The following is a 25,241-nucleotide window of genomic DNA, read 5'->3' as shown; positions in this document are numbered from 1 at the left end:
ATTGCAGGTTGTAAGGCAACAAAATAGGAAAAATGCCAAGGGGCGTGAATACTTTCGCAAGCCACTGTATACCCTGGGTTGAAAGTGTGTCGGCAAAAAGAATACATAAACAGAGGAGAGGAGAGGACACACCCAAAGTTATTCAGTCAACCGGAACAAGGATCAGCCAAGCTTGTTAGTGTCTGGCTGTAATAACTTTTGACTACACTGTGTGGATAATGAGTTACTCATGGGAGAGCAATAATGGGCCTTCACATCAAAACAAAGCATTATCGTTTTATTTCAGCTTTGAATCAGTGTTATGAGCTACATTATGTGCAATATGTGTTGAATGAATTTTTAGTCTTAGTGCATTTATTTAAAAAAATGATTATTGAACACTTATTTGTTATAAGTTAATAAACATTTATGCTATAGTTACCAGTCATATAGTTACTAGAAAGCCTATGGTTCAAATTCCTAGTTGATCAGTACTTCCCACTGGGCACAGACGTAATTTCAATGTCTTTGTTTTGATTTACATTTTGTTGAGTTGCCAACTAACGTGAATTCAATGTGAAATCAACAAAAAATGTAACCATGTCATTGGATTTAGATTAAACGTTGGCTGGAAAAAAGACGGAATTCCCTTACGTTGATGACTTTTTGCAAATCCAATCAGTTTTCCACGTTGATTAAAAACCTCTTTGGGCTGCAATCCCATTAATGGGATGATATGACAACAGCCAGTGAAAGTGCAGGGCGCCAAATTCAAAACGACAGGAATCTCATAATTAAAATTCCTCAAACATACATGTATCTTATACCGTTTTAAAGGTAGTCTTGTTGTTAATCCCACCACAGTGTCCGATTTCAAATAGGCTTTACGGCGAAAGCATCACAAACAATTATGTTAGGTCACCACCAAGCCACAGAAAAACACAGCCATTTTCCCAGCCAAAGAGAGGAGTCACAAAAAGCACAAATAGAGATAAAATGAATCACTAACCTTTGATGATCTTCATCAGATGACACTCATAGGACTTCATGTTACACAATACATGTATGTTTTTGTTTGATAAAGTTAATATTTTATTCAGAAAATCTGAGCTTACATTGGCGCGTTACATTCACTAGTTCCAAAAACAGTGATTTTTACATAGCAACATCAATTCAACAGAAATACTCATCATAAATGTAGATGATAATACAAGTTATACAAATGGAATTATAGATATACCTGTCCTTAATGCAACCGCTGTGTCAGATTTCGAAAAAACTTTACGGAAAAAGCAAACCATGCAATAATCTGAGACGGTTCTTAGAACAATCAAGTCAAATTAGCTGCCATGTTGTAGTCAACATAAACCATAAATGAAATATTGTTAAATATTGCCTTACCTTTTGATGATCTTCATCAGAATGCACTCCCAGGAATCCCAGGTCCACAATAAATGCTTGATTTGTTCGATAATGTCCGTTATTTATGTCCAATTAGCTACTTTTGTTCGTGCGTTTGGTAAACATATCCAAACGTTCGTTCTGGTCAGCGTTACATTTCAGAAACATTTCAAACTAAGTACAGAATCAATCATTAGGATGTTTTTTCCAACCGGAGTATTCCTTTGCGTCTTCAGGAACCATGGAACGCAGGTCGCTATCATGTGAAATGCGGGTGACCAGGAAATGGCTGACTGCCAGACACCTGATTCCTTCGTCTGTCATTCAGTCCCACAACACAGTAGAAGCCTCATTCAAATTTCTATAGACGGTTGACATCTAGTGGAAGCCCTGGGAAGTACAACTTCATTAATATCTCAAGGGGATTTCATTGGGAACTGTGTTGAATAGGTGACAACCTCAGATTTCTCACTTCCTGTTTTGATTTCTCCTCAGGTTTTTGCCTGCCATATGAGTTGTGTTATACTCACAGACATCATTAAAACAGTTTTAGAAACTTCAGAGTGGTTTCTATCCAATACTACTAATAATATGCATATATTAGCAACTGAGACTGAGGAGCAGGCCGTTTACTTTGGGCACCTTATTCATCCAAGCTACTCAATACTGCCCCCCAACCATAAGAAGTTAAACTTCATCACATTGCATTATGGTGTTAAAATGATGTGGAAACAATGTTGATTCAACAAGTATTTACCCAGTGGGTTGTCACTGTTCTTTACTTAACCTACATTCACTACATATCCAGCTATATGACAAAAAAATGCCTAAAATGTCTGCTTTTTCAGTCAGACTGGACAAAATTGTTTGCAACGCAAAGCCATGGTGTTGATCTGTGTCAAAGAAGTCTTGAAGGCTGTCTGAGAAGTCCGGAGCTAAGATTATGAACAACAACTTTGTCCTTCCCCTCCAACTGTAGTGTTGCTATGCTCTCAACTCACCAACCCCAGTCTCCATGCTCTCCTCTGGCTCCACTGCCTTTTCCATGAAACAGGAAGTCAGTATAATGAACTTCCGGTGTGTGATGTCAGCACTGAAGCACTAGCATAGACAATTTGGTAGAAAACAGATTACTGAAACAAAAACTGCTTTTTACAAAAATATACAAACCCATTTCCAAACAACGTTTTTCGACACTGTGAGTTTTGTTTCTCCCTTTCCTATTTAGTTTTGTTGTGTCTGAGTCTCTGAGGCTGTTTGGTGGCAGGAAGGGGAGTGAATGACATGTATTCATAGAAGCTTTTAATAGAGAGGACCAAAAGTGAGCACATTCTCTCTGGCTCAGGCATCTGCACATGAGTTCAGTCCCCTGAAAACAACAGATGCCAATATCACAGTCTGAAGGGGAAGAGAGACTTCATGAGTCTTGACACTTTCAGATAGCACCCTTCATAGAAATAGAAAGGGAAGAATCTATATGGCTCTCTGCCCATCTCATCTGAAACTCCTCTGACCTCATCTGTGATGGCAGCCCAGTAAAGTGCTAGACTTTGTAGAAGTGTCATGATAAATATGAAGTGTTATTGTTGCGGCAGGAAAACTGGTTGCCGCTTGGAAACTGACTCATCAGAAATGGACTAGTGGCATAAAAACATTTTGACAATTGCTTTAAATAGTAATGTCCATTCTATTTATTATGTACTGAACAAAAATATAAACTCAACATGTAAAGTTTTGGTTCCATGTTTCATGAGCTGAATTGAAAGATCCCAGAAATGTTCCATATGCACAAAAAGCATTTCTGCCTAATAAAACCCGTTTGTGGGGGAAAACTCATTCTGATTGGCTGGGCCTGGCTCCCCAGTGGGTGGGCCTTGCTCCCAAGTGGGTGGGCCTATGCCCTCCCAGGCCCACCCATGGCTTCATCCCGGCCAGTCATGTGAAATCCATAAATTAGGGCCTAATGAATTGTTTCAATTGACCTATTTCCTTCTTTCAACTGTAACCCAGTAAAATCTTTGAAATTGTTGCATGTTGCGTTTATATTTTTGCTCAGTATATGTCTTTGCATACACACAGAACTCAATGTTAACTGCCTAGCACTGTGTATCTGCATCTATTTGGCTAGATTCTTGGTCATGCCAACCTCTTGGTTAACCATTAGCATCAATAAAGCCAGATCCCAGCAGCATACCCAAGCTTCATTGCTTACAGTAAACTAATTAGGTCACTTCCTTCCATCTAAAAAAAGTAATACATGCCACTTTATATAGACACCAGTACCAGTCTAAGAAGAATTTACAAAACAAAGGATTAGCCATGCTACACACTGGCTGGCTGAATTTGGCCAAAGGTGCTCTTCGACCACTGAGAGACAAAGTCTACGATAGACTCCCCCATCCAAAATAACAAGGAACGTTGCCCTCATCATACATTTTTCTGATCACTCCCCTGTAGCAGGTTTATTGACCTGCTGGTTGTTTGTGTTGTTCACCACAACAGCATGTTAACAGCTCTTTTATCTCTGTGTCTTATCTGTCTGGGGTCAGAGTTCAGACTGGGATACTGTTATATGGCATAGTGGTGGTTAAGGTTGAGGCTTGTGACCTGAGGGCATACTGGTTCATAATCCCCAGGTGAGAATTGTATACTGCTTTTATGGCCTTGTGCAGGATACTCATTCTCTGTAGACGCACATGTCTAAAGTATCTCATTTTAGATTGAAACATGGACGTATAAATACAGGCGTAATCTTGGTTCAACATCCTGTTTGGTGATGATAGCCTTTTTTTCAGTGTACAAAGTTCAAAGTGATATTTCCCCTAGTGCGTTTTTCCGTAACACAATCAAACATTCCGTAGTACGTGTTTGATTGAATCCCAAGCCCTTCGTCTGATCATCACTGAGAAGTTGATCCTATAAAGTTTGTACAGCCAGATAGGGTGTTATCTTAGTGGGTTTGTTGGTCTTGTGGTGGGGGGATGACGTCTGACGGTGGTGGGGTCATGGATCCTAGAGGCCTCCTTAGGCTGATTAACTCAACACACTGTGATGTGGTCTCCTCTCAGACTGGCCAGGAGCACGGGAGAGGCAGTTTAAGAAACAAGTCGACTACAGAGTTTTAGCATTAGCTCTCCTCTGGCAGCTATCTGATACAGGGGAATCATATGAGAGAGGAGGTAGAGGAGCAGGGGAGAGGGACTATACATTGAGTGATCAAAACATTAAGAACAGCTGCTCTTTCCATGACATAGACTGACCAGGTGAAAGCTATGATCCATTATTGATGTTACATTGATGTCGAATCCATGTAGATGAAAGGGAGGAGACCAGTTAAAGAAGGGTTTTTAAGCCTTGAAACAATTGAGACATGGATTGTGTGTGTGCCATTCAGAGGGTGAATGGGCAAGACAAAATATTTAAGTGCCTTTTGAACGGGTATGTTAATAGGTGCCAGGCGCACCGGTTTGAGTGTGTCAAGAACTGCAACGCTGTTAGGTTTTTCATGCTCAACAGTTTCCCGTGTGGATCGAGAATGGTCCACCACCCAAAGTACACCCAGCCAACTTGACACAACTGTGGGAAGCATCCCTGTGGAACGCTTTCGACACCTTGAGTTCATATCCTGACTTAAGGCAGTTGTGAGGGCAAAAGAGGGTTCAACTCAATATTAGGAAGGTGTTCCTAATGTATTGTACACTCAGTGTATATCCATTTTCAGAAATGTTGGTAAATGATCTTTTATTGTTTTAAAGAAATTATGAAAGAGATTGGAGTGTTTTTTCACTATCTATTCACGGTATGGTGGTGTTCAATGATAGACATGTATTTGTTTAAAATCTATCTATCACTTGATGGTTTCATTTCAGAGAGACAAATAATAATGTTTTTTCTTTGCAAAATGCTGCTTAACCACCTCACTCTGAGAGAAATAAGTGCCACTGCTAGGTTAAAAGAACTGTACAAAGGATGCATTTGGGGCATCAATATAAAAAAAAGGAATGTTTTTTTATCCCAATACAGTTATAATTAATCTGTATGTAAAACATTTACATTTGACATTTTATTAATTTAGCAGGTGCTCTTAAGTGCATTCATTTATATATTTTTTATTTATTTAACCTTTTATTTAACTAGGCAAGTCCCTTAGCTTGGCACATACCACAGTCAAATATACAAGATATGAACATTCCATTCCAGCTAAACACATTTTCATACACATCTAAAATCTATGAATAAAAAATCTGAGAACAGTAATATTTTACACACACATGACGGTACCCAGAAGCAATAATTTCTGATAAACATTTGTGGATATAGCGTTTTGGAAATATACTCTTCATTTCTTCATAGTACGTCATTTCCCAGTCTTACTTCCTAGTCTTTTGCTTGTGATATGGCTATTGTCATGCCAATAAAGACATTTGAATTGAGTAGAGGGAGAGAGAGAGTAAGAAGGCCTTGTCCTCTGCTCATCCACCAAACAGTGTAAATTCCTCAGTGGGGTAAGGTTAGATATCTGGAAGGCTTGGGCAGAGGTTAAGTCTGTGGCCTAATCCGCCCCTTAATAGTATCTACTAATCCCTGGTCTATAACAGCAGCTTCTCTCTTCCTCCCCACTGCCCCGCCCCCTTTTCATTAAAAAGTCATTACACCCATTTGGTAACAATTTACCAGCAGCGCCGCTCTTCATAAACTGCATTGTGGCATTCTTTCCCTCAATTAAATGCTCTTAGCAATCTCACTCACTCTTCTCGCTCTCTCTCTTCCTATCGCTCACTATCTATCTTTCTCGTCTTTCACACCATTCCCTATCCGCCCTGAGTCCGATGATTCTAATCCAGTCTGTTAATCCACTATAGAGGAGCGTGATAAGGAGGGTAGGATAGAGAGAGACAAGAAGAGAGGAATCGAGAGAGAAAGAGGGAGGGGGAGAGAGATGGAGCGAGTGTGTGAGAGCAATGGATAGGGGGAGGGGGAAATTCAGTCAGTGTGCCAGATATCTAGTGTAAGAGTCAGTTCTATAGAAAAAGGTCTTAATAAGGTGGTCTTGACTGATGGAGCTGACTGTGCATTAATAATAGTGAGGGAGGCAGTTTGGTAACAGTCGACTAACCTACCTCTGCTCTGCGGGGGACAGAGTGGATTAGAGCATGCTGCCGCAGTGCTCATCCTACCGCCATTAAAGCCAGCCCGCCTCAGACATACTGTACAGGAGTTGCTAGGCGATGGACGCTACATGGATGCAGTTAAACTCTATGGATGAATTCTACTGAGAAGCTTAGAAAGATTTACCAAGAATTGGCTTGGTGCCCAGTGCCAAATTGTGCACCTGTTTCCTTCCTCTTCAAAATGGAGTGAATGTAAATGTGGGTTAGTGTGTTTAGACATGAGGGTCTGTAAGTGGAGCCAGTGTCCTGGACCAGTGTCCTGGACCGTCTCACCTCATTCCACCGTCATTACAGCGTCACAACTGTAGCTAGTCATCACACCAGCATGTTGCATGTGTCAGTGTGTCCTATATGTCCTTACTCTTGAGTCTCTTTCCACCATTTTCACCTCAGATCAAAATCTTGGCGGGTTGCCTTTTTAATTAGCTAACGTAAATGGATGGGTTTGAACTCCTCTCCCTTCTTCTTTCACTCCATCCATCCCTTCATTCCTCTCTGCTTTCTTTCCTTTGGGTGTGTTTTACATACCCCTGAGATGGTGACATGTCCTGAATGAGTTCCTCACAATGGGGGCCCCCGGGCCTTTTGTTTAGCTTCTCAAAGGAACCCCTGACAAATCCTTCTTTTAGTTATTTCTCTTCCTCTTTCCGATAACGTTATAGTTGTGTGGCACGTTCCGGTGAGCGGGTTAAACCCCTCTGCTGCCCATCATGATAAACCAACAGGGTGAGCTTTCCTTATGTGTACGTCAAGGGTCTGAAGTCTACACTCTTAGAGAGAACTGCTTTGTTGATCATGTCCTCTCAATATTTTAGAAAATACAGTACAACCAGTATCGAAGGGCATCATTTCAGATAATAGACATGTTGTGTATTTGAAAACAGCTTTTGTTCTGTTTGTTTTGGTAGCATTAGCAGTTGTGGTGATGCACAAGGATTATTTGACATGGAATACCATTTTGAGTCATTTCAAAACAAATTTGATGGCAGAGTTATCCTCTTGAACATAAATAATTGCCTAAAGTGCTTCCTGAGAACCTACTGGAAGCACCTGTAAGTCATATACTCTCGCTACAGTGGATACACAACCTCATCGTAACGCCACGTGTTGTTGAGTTGATAATTAGCTGAGAGCTAAAAAAACAGAGAGTGACAAAGCCACTGAAGATGGACTACTTTGTCTGTGTTCACAACATCAGGAGATTAGTTTGTGACTAAAAGGCCACCGGCTGTGAAAAGCTGTTTGGTACCTGATTATTCTGCTGACTTAGCAGCACGGCCAGAGTCACAGCCAGCAGCATAGACTGGTGCTCTGGTCTGGACACAGACAGACAGGCTGGCATTAAAATGTGTGGTATAAAATAAGGCACCATGCTAGGAACAGCTGGATATTACAGAGGCAAAGTAACACCGGAACATTCACATTTGAGTCACACCTACACAATTGCAAATGCACACACATGCACCTACACTAATTAGCATAGTGCACGCACACACACATTCTTAGATGCACAAGGACACATGCACTCGCAATTGCTAACATGCACACGGAATACACTCTCACGCTGAATGCGCTTGAGTTATGCTGAGGCAGCATGGAGAGCCCTGTAGTGTAACAACGAGATTAAAGACAGTCCCCAGGCTGTCAATCTCCCTGAGTGGGAGGGAGAGAGAGATACTATTCCTGAAAACACCACATTTACAATTCCTCATGCACCAGCTGTCCTCATTCAGTGAAACTTACTCTATGAAACAAAGTGCTTGCTTCATATACAGTATGAGGAGACCTGAGCACCAGACAAGCATCTCACAGCTGTGGAATATCCAGAACGGTTGACAGTGTCAGATGAGCGAGAGTGTTTTTTTAAAAACAGTTAACATCCACAGATTGCATGGGTTGGCGCTGATTTGTGTGTTTGGTTACAGAACAAAGAGAAGGAGCGGATGAAGGAGAGGGAGAAGGAGGCGCGGGAGCGGGAGGCGCGCTACAGCAACGGCCACCTCTTCACTTCCCTCACCGTGTCTGCCACCACCCTCTGTTCCGCCTGCAACAAAAGCATCACCGCTAAAGAGGCCCTCAGCTGCCCCAGTGAGTACCACACACACACACACTATTGTAGGCAGTACATACATTCACAAGGCCCAGACAAAAGCCTAATGTCATTAGCGATAACATTATCGGGGTATTGGTGTATTGATGCATCACCAGATCAGTGGACCAACAGACATCTTGCCCCAGGGTTGTCATATTGGAGGGAGAGAGGGAGAGATTAGTGACTGTCTAGTGTAAAGGGGGGTCAAAATTGCTTTGGAAGAGAAAGGGTGATCAAAAGAACAGCAGGAGAGAGAGATTGGAGCTAGAAAAAGAAGATTCAAACAATAAGGGTAGAGAGATGGGGTAGGACGTATGGGTCAATAAAGGTAGAAGAAACAAATGAGCCAAAGAGTTGGATCAAAAAAGGGAAGGAAACACACTGAATAGCAGGGGAGCGAAAAGGAGAGGGGATTCCTCCTGCACCCTCTCAATGTTTTTCTTTGCTCCCTCCCTTCTTCCCTTCTTTCTCTCCTTCCTTCCCTCCTTTTGAGAATCAATCAGCTGTTGACTTCTAGGAGAACCCTCTCCCTTCCCCTGCCCAGACAATAGTGTTAGTGTGTGGGGAGCACAGATCAGATGGCCTGCCCCTCACTCCACTCGCCTGGAGGAACAGCTGGGTGGAGGGAGGGAGGGAGGAGTGGGAGGGAGGGAGGGAGGGAGACTCCAGGGCAAACGGGGAAAACAAATAGAGGAAGATCCAGAGAGAAGGGTGGACAGATAAAGAGAGCAGAATGAGGGGGAAAGACAGGGGTAGAAGGAAGAGGTAGAGGTAGAGGAGAACATATTGAGTGAAAAGGCTCCTCAGGGGCCATCAGTTCTCAGGTCAAGAGAGACCGAGGGGGGGGGAGAGAGAGATATTAGTTAACAAACAAGTGAACCAGAAAGACGAGTAGGAGACGAAGCCATATGGATGATGCATGATGACACTAACAGACAGAGAGGAGTTTGCCTGAGATAGAAAGAGGAAGTCCATACTGAGAATTGTGTTTTTGTTTTGCTTACCCCATTTTGAAACGAGCGTTATACCATGCAACAACACTACACTGTCCCCACAGCAACATCAAAGACAATTCAATTGACTGTCATAGTCAATTGAGATTGGTATTTATCATTAAATCAATACAAACGTACATTCCTAAAGGGAAAGAGTGATGCCTTTTGTCTTATCAAACCCAATTACCTATTTTGATTGAATATTGATGTATGGATGAAGTTCATTGTCCTTCAAGTTGAGGAAATAGCTGCTCCATCTTCGACCTCGTTACCTTGACCCCTACAGCTCTGAAGACGAGGTTCAAAGAGAGAGAGATAAAAGAAGAGAGAGAGACAGACAGACAGACAGAGAGAGAAGGGGAGCACAGGGGGAGGGGGTTCAGTGGGGCATGGGGGTGGGAGAGGGAAGGCTCTTGGCATGGGGTGTGATTACACATGTCTGCTGCCAAAGAGTGGTGTGTGTGTGCCCGTGTATGTGTGTTTGTGAGTGTGCGCCTGTGTGTGTGAGTGAGTGATTATGAGTATTGTGTGTGTGTGTGTGAGTGAGTGGTTATGAGTATTGTGTGTGTGTGAGAGAGTTCCGGTACTTGAGAAGGAGAGAGACGGTGGGCACAGAGATTGCAGTGGGGGGTAAGGGGTACACCAGCTGTAGTTTAGATAGAACACCGGTCATAGGCTATTGATTTGGGTTGGGGGCATAATTATATTCACAGGGTCAGGTCTGGGTGTGTATGTGTGCGTATTGGGCTGAAGGGGGCATGAATACATTATCATTGTAAACTACACCGGAGCTGAGAGAGGGGGTGAGATACAGATGGAGATGGAGATAACGGGAATAGAAACGGAGTGGATGCCTACTGTAAGTAGGAGGGAGGACTGAGGTGTGAGCCGGCTGTGAGACTATTTCAGGTTGGGAATTCCCTTAGTGTTGGATTCTCTATTCATATATTCAAATTCTGAGCCAGTTAAGGTATTTTTAGTCTAGAGTCTGTTTGATTTAGATTAGATTTAGATTCGATAAGAATCTAAATTGGTTTAGGCAACATGCCTTGGGTCAGTCGTAGTCAGTTTGTGTTACGGCTTTCTTCCGTCGAAGGAGAGTCGGACCAAAATGCAGCGTGGTTAAATCGAGACATCTTTAATGACGATAAATACGAAACATACAAAAACAACAAACGGAAATGTGAAAACCTAATACAGCCTGTCTGGTGACAACTAACACAGAGACAGGAACAATCACCCACAAACACACAGTGAAACCCAGGCTACCTAAATATGGTTCCCAATCAGAGACAACGAGAATCACCTGACTCTGATTGAGAACCGCCTCAGGCAGCCATAGACTATGCTAGACACCCCTACTCAGCCACAATTCCGATACCTACTAAAACCCCAATACAAAACACAACACAAAATAAACCCATGTCACACCCTGGCCTGACCAAATAAATATATAAACACAAAATACTAAGACCAGGGCGTGACAGTTTGTCTGAACTCAACTAATATTTTTCACAGTTTTACCTTTTCATTAATTCATGTGTTATCGCATCACTGTCATCTCAGTTTGCTAGTATGTTATAATTAGATGCAACACAACCATTAGACCTGTAAGACTCAATATAGAGATGGAGAATGACAAAGTAGCTATAGTGTAACTACAGTACAGAATGCAGGTTTAGGAGATTATACAGTAGGTCTATGATGAAGCCCACTGTCTGTTGAGAGAGGGGCTTTTCTCTTTGTTTGGTGGATCTGAAACAGCCCCCCTCCCACCTCTTGCCCCAATACACAGCTGCTACCACCCTCCCCGACTGTAATCTGGAAATAGTGCATCTGGTAGTTGGAGTGTGGGAGATTAACAAGCAATCTGCCACACTGACGTGTGTTAATACACACACATATGCATGCACACATAGACGCACACACATACACGCACACATAGGCAGGTCAGCATGAACGAATGCACACAGACACACTCCCAATCCCTCTTCCTCTCTGCGTCCACAGATATTAGTGGTCCCTAACAGTAATGAGTGATGAATGAGCTGAGGGTAACACAGTTAAACCTCTCCTGTTTAACACAGTGGTCTGATAGGGAGCCATATTGCCTCAGAGACCCAGCGATGTTTGAATACGGGGTCATGACATTGTCCTACATCGGGATTGCTATCTGAGGTCCCCTGTGAATTGGGACAGGGGAGACATATGTTTAGGCTGGGTGCGGGGGAGAGTGTGTGTGTGTGTGTGTGTGTGTGTGTGTGTGTGTGTGTGTGTGTGTGTGTGTGTGTGGAGTAGGTAGCACTGCCTGTTTTGGGAGAATCCATTGATTGTCTGAGTGGATGTTTCCGGTTTGGAGTCACCAGGGAGGATTTTACAATATTGTCTATGTATTCAATCAATTAAGTACGTGTTCTTGATGTACAACAATGTTTGGCTTGAATTTGAATGAAGTCCACAGGTATCTTTTTATTTATGATTATTTATTTCAAAGTCATTTCAGGGACCCTTTATTCCATTACTGCAGAGAAAGACATTTTGTTTTTGTTTTCATCAACATTTGAACTCGTGTTTATTTCCTGCCTCACATCTTATTGTTCTCTGCATGAACGGATAACTGACAAATAGGAGCCCTGCTGGGTGTCCAGCAGGGTGTAATTTAATGTGTGTAGCCTCTGCGTAGCGCTGTGTCATTACGTGTGAGATTACCTCCTCAAACACAGATTAAGACTCAGATTAAGACGACCAGGCCATTCTTGTTTGGCTCATTTTGACATCATCTAAGGGTCCTAGATTACACTCACACACAGATTACAATTGGGGGGTATACACTGTGTACAAAACATTAAGAATATTGAATTGTCCTCGCCGTTTTGCCCCCCAGAACAGCCTCAATTCGTCAGGTCGTGGACTCTACAAGGTGTCGAAAGCGTTCCACAGGGATGTTGGCCCATGTTGACTCCAATGCTCCCCACAGTTGTGTCAAATTGGCTGGATGTCCTTTCGGTGGTGGACCATTCTTGATGCACACGGAAAACTGTTGAGTGTGTAAAACCCAACAGCTTTGCAGTTCTTGACACAAACCGGTGCGACTTAAATCCTTTGTCTTGCCCGTTCACCCTCTGAATGGCACACATACCCAATCTATGTCTCAAGGCTTCAAAATCATTCTTTAAAATGTCTCCTACCCTTCATCTACACTGATTGAAGTGGATTTAACAAGTGACATCAATAAGGGATCATAGCTTTCACCTGGATTCACCTGGTCAATCAATGTCATGGAAAGAGCAGGTGTTCCTAATGTTTTGTACACTCAGTGTACAGTATTATCATAGAAATAAATCAGATAATTAGCTAAAGACAAGTGAACTGTAAATAATATAGTGTCATAAGGAAGGGCGGATTCTAAGCAGTATTTGAAACCCCAAAGCATTTCTATGTTGTAGATCCACTCTGTATGGACATATCTATAATAGTATGCCATTAATCCTGTTGGGTCTCCAGTCTAGTTTCCGAGCAGCGATGTTGAGCTTTAGAGGAAGGGTCTAACAGTACTTTCTAAACGTCTCTACGAGCCTTGGAGAAGGCCACCATCGTTTCAGCACCAACAGTGTTGTTCCAACACTGGCATGTTGGTTTAGTGAGCAAGGGGCCTAGTCTTGTTTGTTTTAGCATTGGGGACAATATCTACTGGATGTGTTTGTCCTTCTGTAAGGAGTGGTGTGTGAGGGGCTTTGGGTATGTTTAAATCGTTTGTAGCCTGTGTATGTGTGTGTGTGTGTATGTGTTGTGAGAGTTTGAGCGATGAATGGGTCACAGTGTGCCTCGCATTCTGAGGTTTAAGTAGAAAGCGTGTTAGCTGAGTCCATGCTCTGTAAAATGTTGGCTTTTATGGAGAACACACCCTGAAAAGAGTGTATTTTTAGCCCTATGTTCCCTCTCATGTGTGTGGAAACTATTGGTTGAAAATAGGAACAGCACCAAGGAAATGCACCCCACCAAAGCAAAGCATACTTCTGACAAGTGTTTTGGCTGTATTTAGCCTGCTTTGGTAGCAAATGTGTAATCTTGGCGGAGACATTGGAAAGACTAAAGTAAAGGAATATGTAGAGTTTTATAAGGGAGATTCTGTGTGTATGTGTGTGTGTGTGTGTGTGTGTGTGTGTGTGTGTGTGTGTGTGTGTGTGTGTGTGTGTGTGTGTGTGTGTGTGTGTGTGTGTGTGTGTGTGTGTGTGTGTGTGTGTGTGTGTGTGTGTGTGTGTAGCCTTTGGGCTGCTCTTAGAACAAAGACAACCCTGTGTAGTGGGCAAGAACTCTCACACTTTTAGGCCGTTTCATATGGACACAACAACACTCCCAGGACTCAGGACACACACATGCACTTACACACCGATAACCTGCCTCAGACATCCCTTCAACCTCCCACCGCCATTCCAGGAGAACTTCCCGTCCAGAAAACATGTACCAGGAAGTGGAGCCCCTCTAACAATGAAGAGAAAGGGAAGTTGAGGGAAGAGAGGAGGGAAGAAGGGGTGTTTTGAAGCATAGGAGAGATTTTAATAACAGTGCTAACATTTTCATTGGTGTCAGAAAGCGTAGGTTTCAAGGTTTCAAGTGTTAATTGTCACATGCACAAGTACAGTGAAATGCTTCACTTGCAAGCCCTACCCAACAGTGCAGTATTCAATATCAAAGTGGTAGAACTAATAAAAAACATGTGGAGAAAAAAAACTAAGAAATTAGAGTCAGTGCCAGTATCAAATGTACAATGTGTCATTGATAACCCTATCTGGAACAGGAAGAATGGGCACCTTTATCAACTTCACTTGATAGCTGTACTCACCAGTCACTCTGGAAGCAATGCATCAATGACCGTAATGACAAGTGCCTCAAAAATAGTCTCATGATTTCATGAAGTTAGTTGCCATTCTTATCAACAGTGCATATGCAGATATTGTGGAGTGTCGGGGAAATTGATCTTTGTGTTTCTGTGTTGCAGCCTGCAATGTCACCATCCACAACCGCTGTCGAGACACACTGGCCAACTGTGCCAAGATGAAACAAAAGGTAAGAGAGGGGAAAGCAAAGGTTTTTAATGTATGAAAAGCAAAAGTTGGGCCTTTTGTTCTTTGAAAAGTTGACTGTTGGATGAGACATTGGTCTAAACGTGTTTTCTCTGTGGGTTTTGCAGCAACAGAAGCTAGCCCTGGTGAGGAACAGCTCCGCGCTGCCAAACGTAGCTCTGAGGACCAAAAGTTAGTATCTCTTTTCCTCAAAAACTTCTATCCTATTTCCTCTCCTTCTTTCGCAATTAATGCCTCCTTTCTGCATGTGAATATAGGGGTGCTGCCACCTGTTGGCTGGTCGCTGCCACTGCAGTATGGATGTAGTACTGACTGCATCATATGGATTTAAATCCTTTTGGACAGGAAAAGTTCAATTGAACCCCTTGTCTCTCTCTCTCTCTTTCTCCAGCCCCTATGATGAAGGAGCGGCCCAGCTCAGCCATCTACCCGTCCGACAGTCTCCGTCAGTCCCTGCTGGGCGCCCGTCGTGTCCGCTCTGGCCTCTCCCTCTCCAAGAGTGTCTCCACACAAAACCTCGCAGGGTGAGCAGGCTGCTGTGTAGAGTCATCAATTGATTAACCTATGCGAGCAGGGTACTGATATGAAGTTGTTTGAAACGTTGTGTAACTGTTGTGTTCAAAAATGTGTTTCCAGGAATCTGAATGACGACTCACCGTTGGGGCTGCGGAGGATCCTGTCTCAGTCCACAGACTCCTTGAACTTCAGAAACAGAGCCATGTCAATGGAGTCCCTCAACGACGAGGGGGAGGTGTACTATGCTGCCATGTTGGAGGAGCTGGAGAGGGAGGGGAAGGACTTTGAGGCTGACTCATGGAGCCGGGCCGTAGACCCCTCCTACCTGCAGACGCACCGCAAAGACGTCATCAAGAGACAGGACGTCATCTATGGTAAGAACACCTCTCTTCCTCACTATTTCTCTCACTTTCTCTCTCTCCCTCTTCTCTCTCTCTTGCTCTCTCGCTATATTCCTATCTCTTTCTCTCTTTCTATCCCTTCTCTCTGTCTCTCGGTGTGTTTGTGTGTTATGTGAAGGTACTGTATATCCCTAACGCTGTTTTCCATTCCGCGCCCCTCTCAGAGCTGATCCAGACAGAGTTCCACCACGTGAGGACCCTGCGGATCATGGAGGGGGTGTTCCGGCAGGGCATGCTGGACGAGGTGCTGTTGGAGCCGGGCGTGGCGCACGCTGTCTTCCCCTGTCTGGAGCAGCTGATGGCGCTACACACACGTTTCCTTTCCCAGCTTATGACACGACGCACACACAGTCTAGCCCCCGGTAGCGGTACTAACTTTACTATCAACCAACTGGGGGATATACTGACTGAACAGGTAGGAAACGCACTGGGCACACACACTCAGACGTTAGAACAAACATCCACGGTCACACACACATGGTAACACACAACCGAGACGCATGTACCAACTTTGCCATCCATTAACATTAGAATGCATTCATACTAAACACCCAATGAACAATGCATAATTTAAACATATTGTGCACACACACTAACTGAGTTGATACCTGTTGTGTGTTTTTAGTTCTCAGGTCAGTGTGCAGATGAGATGAGGAAAGCCTATGCTGAGTTCTGTAGCCGCCACCCCAAAGCTGTGAAACTATACAAGGAACTGCTGGCCAGAGACAAGAGGTTTCAGCACTTCATACGGGTAAGAGAGAGAGAGCGAGCAAGAGAGGTGGATGGAGTGAGGGGGGGGTCACGATATTCTATTCAAAAAGGAGTCACGAACAAGTTATTTCTGCTTCATTACCTAACTAACACTCGTCACAAGGATGTGTTCTGGCCTCAAAACCTTTCATAAGTGTCCTAGGTTTGTGGTCCAATCATGCTCCTATGAAATGCCCAAAAATTAACATATCTTTACTGCTATCTACTGTACTAGTCAAAAGTTTGAACACACCTACTCATTCAAGGGTTTTTCTTTATTTTTACTATTTTCTACATTATAGAATAAAAGAAGACATCAATACTATGAAATAACACTAATGGAATCATGTAGTAACCAAAAAAGTGTTTGGTTTTATATTTAAGATTCTTCAAAGTAGCCACCCTTTGCCTTGATGACAGCTTTGCACACTCTTGGCATTCTCTCAACCAGCTTCACCTGGATTGCTTTTCCAACGGTCTTGAAGAAATTCCCACATATGCTGAGCACTTGTTAGCTGCTTTTCCTTCACTCTGCGTTCCAACTCATCCCAAACCATCACAAGTGGGTTGAGGGGTGATTGTGGAGGCCAGGTCATCTGATGCAGCACTTCATCACTCTCCTTCTTGGTCAAATAGCCCTTACACAGCCTGGAGGTGTGTTGGGTCATTGTCCTGTTGAAAAACAAATGATAGTCCCAGATGGGATGGCGTATCCCTGCAGAATGCTGTGGTAGCCATACTGGTTAAGTGTGCCTTGAATTCTAAAAAAGAATCACAGACAGTGTCAGCAGTAAAGCACCATCACACCATCTCCATGCTTCACGGTGGGAACCACACATGCAGAGATCATCCGTTCACCTACTATGCGTTTCACAAAGACATGCCGATTAGAACCAAAAATCTCAAATTTGGACTCATCAGACAAAAGGACAGATTTCCTCCGGTCTAATGTCCATTGTTCGTGTTTCTTGGCCCAAGCAAGTCTCTTCTCTTTGGGGCAGCAGGGTAGCCTAGTGCTTAGAGCGTTGGACTAGTAACCGGAAGGTTGCAAGTTCAAACCCCCGAGCTGACAAGGTACACATCTGTCGTTCTGCCCCTGAACAGGCCGTCATTGAAAATAAGAATTTGTTCTTAACTGACTTGCCTGGTTAAATAAATAAAATTCTTACTAGTAATTAGTAATGGTTTCTTTGCAGGAATTCAACCATGAAGGCCTGATTCACACAGTCTCCTCTGAACAGTTGATGTTGAGATGTGTCTGTTACTTGAACTCTGTGAAGCATTTATTTTGGGCTGCAATTTCTGAGGCTGGTAACTCTAATGAACTTAACCTCTGCAGCAGAGGGTCTTCCTTTCCTGTGGCGGTCCTCGTGAGAGCCAGTTTCATCATTGCGCTTGATGGTTTTTGCGACTGCACTTCAAGAAACTTTAAAAGTTCTTGGGATTTTCAAGATGACTGACCATAATATGGACTTGGTCTTTTACCATATAGGGCTTTCTTCTATAACACCCCTACCTTGTCACAACACAACTGATTGGCTCAAACATGTTAAGAAGGAAATAAATTCCACAAATGAACTTTTAACAAGGCACACCTTTTAATTGAAATACATTCTACTTCATGAAGCTGGTTGAGACAATGCCAAGAGCATGCAAAGCTGTCAGTAAGGCAAAAGGTAGCTACTATGAAGAATCTCAAATATAAAACATTTGTTTAACACTTTTCTGGTTACTACATGATTCCATATGTGGTATTTCAGTTTTTATGTCTTCACTATTATTCTACAATGTGGAAAATAGTAAAAATAAAGAAAAACCCTTGATTGAGTAGGTGTGTCCAAACTTTTGACTGGTACTGTATATTAGCTAAAATGGGATTTCTCCTGGGCTTCAGTCTCCATAGATGGATCTATACCTTTATATTACTTTACACATTCAAATTAGTCATGTTATTACATTTTATGTCTAAGTGGTAATTATAGTATATTATAAAACTGGGTTTGTGGGTTTGTGTCCTAGATGCTGATTGGCTGAAACAGCATCAGTACGTATAACACGGGTATGGCGCATAAATACTTGTTTAATGTCCTATTTATGGGGCAGCAGGTAGCCTAGTGGTTAGAGCGTTGGACTAGTAACTGAAAGGTTGCAAGATCGAATCCCCGAGCTGACAAGGTGAAGATCAGTCGTTCTGCCCCTGAACAAGGCACTGTTCCTTGGCTGTCATTGAAAATAAGAATTTGTTCTTAACTGGCTTGCCTAGTTAAATAAAGATGAACCAGTTTATTATATCATTAAGGCACCTTGGTTTGTGGTATATGGCCATTATATCACGGCAAAGGGCTGTATCCAGGCACTCCGTTTCGCGTTGTGCATAAGAACAGCCCTTAGCCATGGTATATATTTTTTAAAGGCCCATATGACCGATATAGTACGGCTGTTCTTACGCACAACGCTGAGTGCCAGGACACAGCCCTTAGCCGTGCTATATTGGCCATATATCACAAGCCCCCGAGGTACCTTATTGCTATTATAAACTGTTTACCAACGTAATTAGAGCAGTATAAATACATGTTTTGTCATACCCATGTCAGCCAATCAGCTTTCAGGGCTCTAACCACACAGTTTATAATGGCCAATATACCACACCTACTCGGGCCTTATTGCTTAAATATATATAATAAGTGGTATTAAATCTCATCCATCCCATAATCAGAGGGTAAGCCGGGGGCCCCTGCTGCGTCGCCATGGCATCCAGGAGTGCATCCTGCTGGTGACTCAACGCATCACCAAATACCCTGTCCTCATCCAGCGCATCCTGGACAACACCAAGGGTAAGACCTGACACCAGAACAGCTATAGCAGCTTAGTAAGTAGACTCACACAGCATAAAAGCACAGAACAGCCACTACAGCTCAGGGAGTAGACAAAAACATATAAGAACTGAATAATCACTATATACACAGCAGTAGAATAACCCCCCCCTCCCCCAACAGGCAGTGAAGAGGAGGCCCAGTCTTTAGCCCAGTCCCTGTCCCTGATCCGGGACTTGTTGAGCTCTGTGGACCAGCAGGTGGCAGAGCTGGAGCGGACCCAGAGGCTCCAGGAGATCAGGGCCAGATTGGACCCCCGGGCCCAGGCAGAGGTCAGGGGAGGAGGGGTGTTCAGGGGAGGGGAACTGCTCCGCAGGACGCTCCTCCACGAGGGCACACTACTGTGGAAGACGCAAGGATCCAGACTCAAAGGTAGGGAGGGAGGGAGTGTGTGTGTGTGTATCTGAGAGAGAGATAAAGGGGTATGATTGTTCGTGTATCTTTGAGTGTGTATAACAAGGTTGCACACTCTTTGTATCTTTAACAATGTTCCACTGTGTGTCTATGTAGACGTGCAGGTCCTGCTGATGACAGACATCCTGGTGTTCATGCAGGAGAAGGACCAGAAGTATTTATTCCCCTGCATAGTAAGTCTGCCCCACCTTTCCACCCATCTGACTCATCCTCCTCTACTCATCTATTCTGCTTTCTGACTTTTGTTCAGCAGGTCCTCCATTGCTTCTGTCTTTGCCTTTCCACACATCTAACTTTATTTAGTCTAAGCATTAAATCACAGAGCTAACCCCTCCCCCCTTTCGGTCTCTCTCTCTCTCTCTCTCTCTCTCTCTCAGGACAAGCCTGCAGTGTTGTCTTTGAAGAACCTGATCGTGAGGGACATAGCCAATCAGGAGCGAGGGATGTTCCTGATCAGTGACTCCACCCCCCCAGAGATGTACGAGCTGCACGGCGCCTCACGAGATGACAGGAACAACTGGATGAGACTCATACAGCAGACAGTCTGCAGGTCAGCTCCTGTAATACAAACAAACACACACCTACTCATCTCATTCAGAACATTGCCGATTTCAATTTTGAGAAATCTCTATTATCCTTACTGGAATCCTAGGGGTCCTTCCTTATGCCCCGGCATTATCCTTATTCCGTCCATACCTCACCTTCTCCTCACTCTCTCTCTCTCCCTCCCTCCAGCTGTCCGTCCAGAGAGGACTTCCCCCTGATAGAGACAGAGGACAAGGCCTTACTGCGCCGACTCAGAGGTACAACCTCTTCTCCTCTCATCACACTCCTCCACCCTTCTCTTTCTATATCATTCCTGTGCTACACTTGTCTATGTAGCTTCCCTTAATAGACAACATCTGCATCGTTCTGAATATTCAGTTGTTTTAGACCTGAAGATGCATCTTACTGACTCGAATGTGTTTCTAGCTGACATCCAGCAGAAGGACAGAGAGGTACTGGAGCTCCTCCAGGAGAGAGTGACTCTGTTCTCTGACCTGGCTGAGGTCACCGGTGGGTGTCAGGAGGTCACGCCCCCCACCAACTCTAGGAACATCTTCCGGGCCGACACCCCCTACGCACCCCAGGCGGAATACCTACTCACCGACGCCATCTCAGAGGGTAAGGGAATGTAGAATTTACCTTCATTCTAATTCCTGATCTATGGTCAGTTTGACTTTTCACCACCTAATAGTGAGGTGAGAGGCCGGTGTAGGGTTGGGTCATCCTAGGTCAGTGCCATAGAGTGTAAGGTGAGTGTTAATACCGTCTTACAGAGAGGCAGGTATTAAATGAGGCCTAACCCAGAGCTTAACACTGCAGATAGAGAGGTAGAATTACATAATGAGCACCCTATAAGAGTATGAGTATCAGCTAGTCATAACTTCCTCAGGAGTCAATCTGAGATCACCAACGAAACCTCCGTTATTAACCCCTGGGTGTAGTGTTATTCAGTGACTAGGACGATGTTACATTGTGTTATTAACGTTGCTATGCCTCTTTCTTTTAGTTTTTAATTCCCTCCCCTTCCCTTTCATCAGTTGACAGGCTCAGTGAGTTGCTGCTGGGCTCTAACATAGAGCTTCCCAAGTCCAATGGTAGCACCAACGGTACCAATGATGACCAGAACCACAAAGGGGCGCCAGTGAGCAGTGAGTGGTTTCGCTTTGTCTTTTACTACTGGGACATGGTGGAGGGTGGTCTCTACAGTGTTTCAGCTCTCACGTACAAATCAGCTGACTTTCTCTCTCCTTCTGTCCCACCCATTTACAGATGGAGATTCGATCTCCGTCAACGGGACTCATGATATCAAAGGAAGTCCAGCGTCCAAGGTGAGAGAGGATGACTGTGCCTTAGGGTTGGATAACATGTACATAAGCCACAACTGTGACTGTAATACATAATGAGTTTATAATGACTTCATGTTTTGTGGGTGTTCTTTATCCTCTCAGGACAGAAATGGTAACCAGCTACAGGACAGACCCCTAAATGAGGAGGTGTGTCAGAGGCTTGTGAACCTCAGTGCTCATCTCCAATCTCTACAGGTGAGGCTGAATGACACACTGGAATCCATTTGAGGCCTTTTGTATTGCATAGGTGGTCCTTCCCTTACACCCCAGCTCCAACCTAGATTCAAAACTCACTCTCTCTCCTTCCTCTCTCTCTCTCCCTCTCCCAGGCCGCCGTCATTCACCAAGACTCTGTCCTCGAGCTCCGCCTCCATGAGGGCACAGGCCCTGCCTCCTCAGGTTCCCCGACTCCCACCCCCACTCCTCCAAACTCCTTCCCCAGGCTGTGCCGTTCCATGTCACGTGACACAGGTCTGGATGCGGGCATGGTGGCAGCCATGGGGGAAATGGCCATGCTCCAGAAGCAGCATGATCTGCTACAGGAGGAGGTGGTGAGGCTGCGCCCCCTGGAGGCCAGGCTGAGGGAGAGCGAGAGGGCCCGGGCTCAGCTGGAGCAGCAGATCAGGGACAATAAGGGCAGGAGGGGAAGGAGGGGCAGGAGGGGCGGCAGAGGCAGCAACGAAGACATTGTGGTGGATGTTACAGCCTTAGAGCAGGTGAGCAAAGTAACATCTGGCAGAGGTGTGTGTGAATGTAGAGGTGTGTGTGAATGTAGAGGTGTGTGAATGTAGAGGTGTGTGAATGTAGAGGTGTGTGAATGCAGAGGTGTGTGAATGCAGAGGTGTGTGAATGCAGAGGTGTGTGAATGTAGAGGTGTGTGAATGCAGAGGTGTGTGAATGTAGAGGTGTGTGTGAATGGAGAGGTGTGTGAATGGAGAGGTGTGTGAATGGAGAGGTGTGTGAATGGAGAGGTGTGTGAATGCAGAGGTGTGTGAATGCAGAGGTGTGTGAATGCAGAGGTGTGTGAATGCAGAGGTGTGTGAATGCAGAGGTGTGTGAATGCAGAGGTGTGTGAATGCAGAGGTGTGTGAATGGGAGTTTGGGGTCAAGTGTGTTTGGGTTTAGGTAGACTTACAGTCCTCACCCCAACTGGCTGAATCACTAAGCCATTCAGGAAGTACTAGTGGTTGATCTGTAGGTGAGCTCAAACAGGATATGATGACTTTTGTCCTTTACTAGGCTCCCTCTAAAAGGAGAGGAAGTGGTGATGGCGAGCCCAGCCCTGTCGCCCCATTGGCCTGTCAGGAACCAGTGGACCAATTGGATGGCGTACAGGAAGGCAGTGAGGAGGAAGAGGAGGAGTCAGAGGAAGAGGCGGATGTAGTGAAGGTTTCACCACGCTCTGACAGTCCAAGAGGTGAGTAAATGACCCACAGTGTGTATCTTTCCTGTATTGAGTGTAATTGGAATATCTAAGGGAAACCAGTAATGCAGGCACTAGGGATGGAGGTGTGAGCATGTGGGTCTGGGAAGATGAGATGTAGTCATTGTTTGTGTACTCTTTGTGTACGTCTGTAAATTGTTGTTTATATGTATACGTTTGTATGTGGAGTAAAAAACAAAAATAGAAGGAATATCTAGGGCCACTAAAGTATTAGTCATTGGTAGGGTGTAATCTGTGAGATAGAGGTGGTTGACTCGATAACTTTGGGATTGGCCAAATCAATGGAATCCCCAGAAAATCCCCATGGTGTCCATTTCTGACCTTTAACCATATCACACCTAGTTTAATTAGTCACACACACACACTTTTTATGTTCTTTCAGCCCTGCCATATTTCTCACTCTCTACCTCTGCATGCTGAAGGTGTGTCGCCACGTCATATCTCTATCTATCTGTTTGGCACCGATTTCTCAGCTGTTTCTAGAGTAGACAGAGTTTTGTGCACCATGTCCTGCCCTCCCTCTATCTCTCTGCCCTCCCTCTATCTCTCTGCCCTCCCTCTATCTCTCTGCTCTCTCTTAATGGCTGCTTGTTGATAGTCAATAATAGCGCTCTGTCCTCTGCACTCTTTACTTTTCCACACTTTTCATACATTTTCATTCAACTTTGATCATACGCTATATGGTAGGTTTAGAGGCGACATTTAGAGTATTGAAAGACAGCCCCTGTTTTTTATGCCCTTCTTACTCAATCAATGCACCTCTCCCCATTCTTTCTTTCTGTGTGCTTAAAGGGTGGATACCTCTGACAATATTTAACTCCCTCTGTCCACAGTCCTTATTGTATCAGTCAATGTCTAGTAACTCAGTCTAGTAAAACAGTGCTCCTCCAGTTGCATCTTGATTGGTGACCTCTATTTACATTACTGAGCAAGCTAGTCTTGTTTGGATCAACACGTTATTCAAACGCTATTAAACGTATTAATAACACATTTATTCATATGAATAACCTTCAGTGACCTCCTCAGATCTCCAGGATATCCCGGAGGAGAGTGAGTGCGGACCGGAAGCACAGGAATCCAAAGGCTGATTCCGAGACTGTTCCGAGTTAACATTGACCTCAAACTGGACACGCAAACCAGAAAACAGGACTTGAGAGCTGGACCAACATATTGTCAACCTTCAACCAACCAGACCTGATAGAAATTATCTTCAGTGATTCCATCTATTCGTCTTTCTTTGGCATAGAAAACCTACCCAGGAATTGTGTATTGTATCATGGTATATGTTAGTTCGGAGATGTTATATGTTTTTCTAATGTTATGTTAAAAGCTTCATCCTCGGGATTGAACCCCTTTTTCCAATCCCACTCTTCGTTTCTTCTTTCCCTTTTCAAAACAAGGATGACTAATAAGAGAGAGAGATTAGGGCTGAAGAGGAGAATCCGGTTCGTAACAACAATGGAATTCTAATGGTGGACTGTTGATCTATAGGTGTCTGCTGATACCAGTAGGAACTATTCTGTACTGTAACTGCCTGTCATTGTTGTACATTTAATGTCACCTCTCTACAGACCTGGTTTGTCTGTGGTGGAGCTGACTGATTGAAACTGAACTTAGATCAGTAAAGGAGGGCGGGACAGGAAAAGGGGAGGACAGGACAGAAAAGGAGGATATATATATATGTGTGTGTGTGTGTATATATATATATATATATATATATATGTATAATTGTGTATATATATGTATATATATATATATATATATATATATATATATATATATATGTATATATATGTATAATTGTGTATATATATGTATGTATATATAATATATATATTATATATATATATATTATATATATATATATATATTTATATATACTTTATATAGTTGTTTTAAAAAATTGTGGGTATTAATCAACTCTCACCCCCCACCCCCATTCTTGAACACAAACACTTGAAAACACTTGTGCTTTTTATAAACCAAATTGTTTCTTTTTTCTAGGAAGACAACAGTAGTGAGCCACCATGGGGGGTTTATACTGAATATTTTATAAAAATGGGGAGGAGGGAGGTTTGCAATGAACTGTTCTGACTTTTGGAGGATACACAGAAGGACCATACTGAACCAAAAAACAACAACATTTATATTTGAATTAGGATAAAGAATTGCATCCTTAGAATAAGGATAGACTAATCTGGCTGACTGTACCTGGAATATGTTGACCTC

At 43.7% G+C, this 25,241-nt stretch overlaps 1 protein-coding gene across 5 annotated transcripts in view; it reads left to right on the top strand.

Moving 5' to 3' along the window:
- The window catches only part of LOC112222864 (rho guanine nucleotide exchange factor 2-like), a 65,373-nt gene extending 40,672 nt beyond the window's left edge, over nt 1–24,701 (top strand). For all 5 annotated transcript variants that reach the window (XM_042304658.1, XM_042304657.1, XM_042304659.1 and 2 more), the window contains 19 exons: nt 8,477–8,639; nt 14,638–14,705; nt 14,830–14,893; nt 15,114–15,246; nt 15,359–15,612; nt 15,804–16,054; nt 16,265–16,390; nt 19,106–19,223; nt 19,386–19,634; nt 19,773–19,849; nt 20,054–20,226; nt 20,412–20,479; nt 20,649–20,840; nt 21,260–21,370; nt 21,492–21,550; nt 21,671–21,763; nt 21,898–22,284; nt 22,808–22,985; nt 24,039–24,701. In XM_042304658.1, the coding sequence (XP_042160592.1) occupies nt 8,477–8,639; nt 14,638–14,705; nt 14,830–14,893; nt 15,114–15,246; nt 15,359–15,612; nt 15,804–16,054; nt 16,265–16,390; nt 19,106–19,223; nt 19,386–19,634; nt 19,773–19,849; nt 20,054–20,226; nt 20,412–20,479; nt 20,649–20,840; nt 21,260–21,370; nt 21,492–21,550; nt 21,671–21,763; nt 21,898–22,284; nt 22,808–22,985; nt 24,039–24,100 (2,826 nt within the window). In that variant the 3' untranslated portion in view covers nt 24,101–24,701. The remainder of the gene's footprint in view (nt 1–8,476; nt 8,640–14,637; nt 14,706–14,829; nt 14,894–15,113; nt 15,247–15,358; nt 15,613–15,803; nt 16,055–16,264; nt 16,391–19,105; nt 19,224–19,385; nt 19,635–19,772; nt 19,850–20,053; nt 20,227–20,411; nt 20,480–20,648; nt 20,841–21,259; nt 21,371–21,491; nt 21,551–21,670; nt 21,764–21,897; nt 22,285–22,807; nt 22,986–24,038) is intronic.
- The last annotated feature ends 540 nt before the right edge of the window (nt 24,702–25,241 follow it).

This window comes from Oncorhynchus tshawytscha, linkage group LG23, assembly GCF_018296145.1.
Source record: "Oncorhynchus tshawytscha isolate Ot180627B linkage group LG23, Otsh_v2.0, whole genome shotgun sequence".
Taxonomy (NCBI): Eukaryota; Metazoa; Chordata; class Actinopteri; order Salmoniformes; family Salmonidae; genus Oncorhynchus; species Oncorhynchus tshawytscha.
This window is presented reverse-complemented; position numbering and strand designations above follow the sequence as displayed.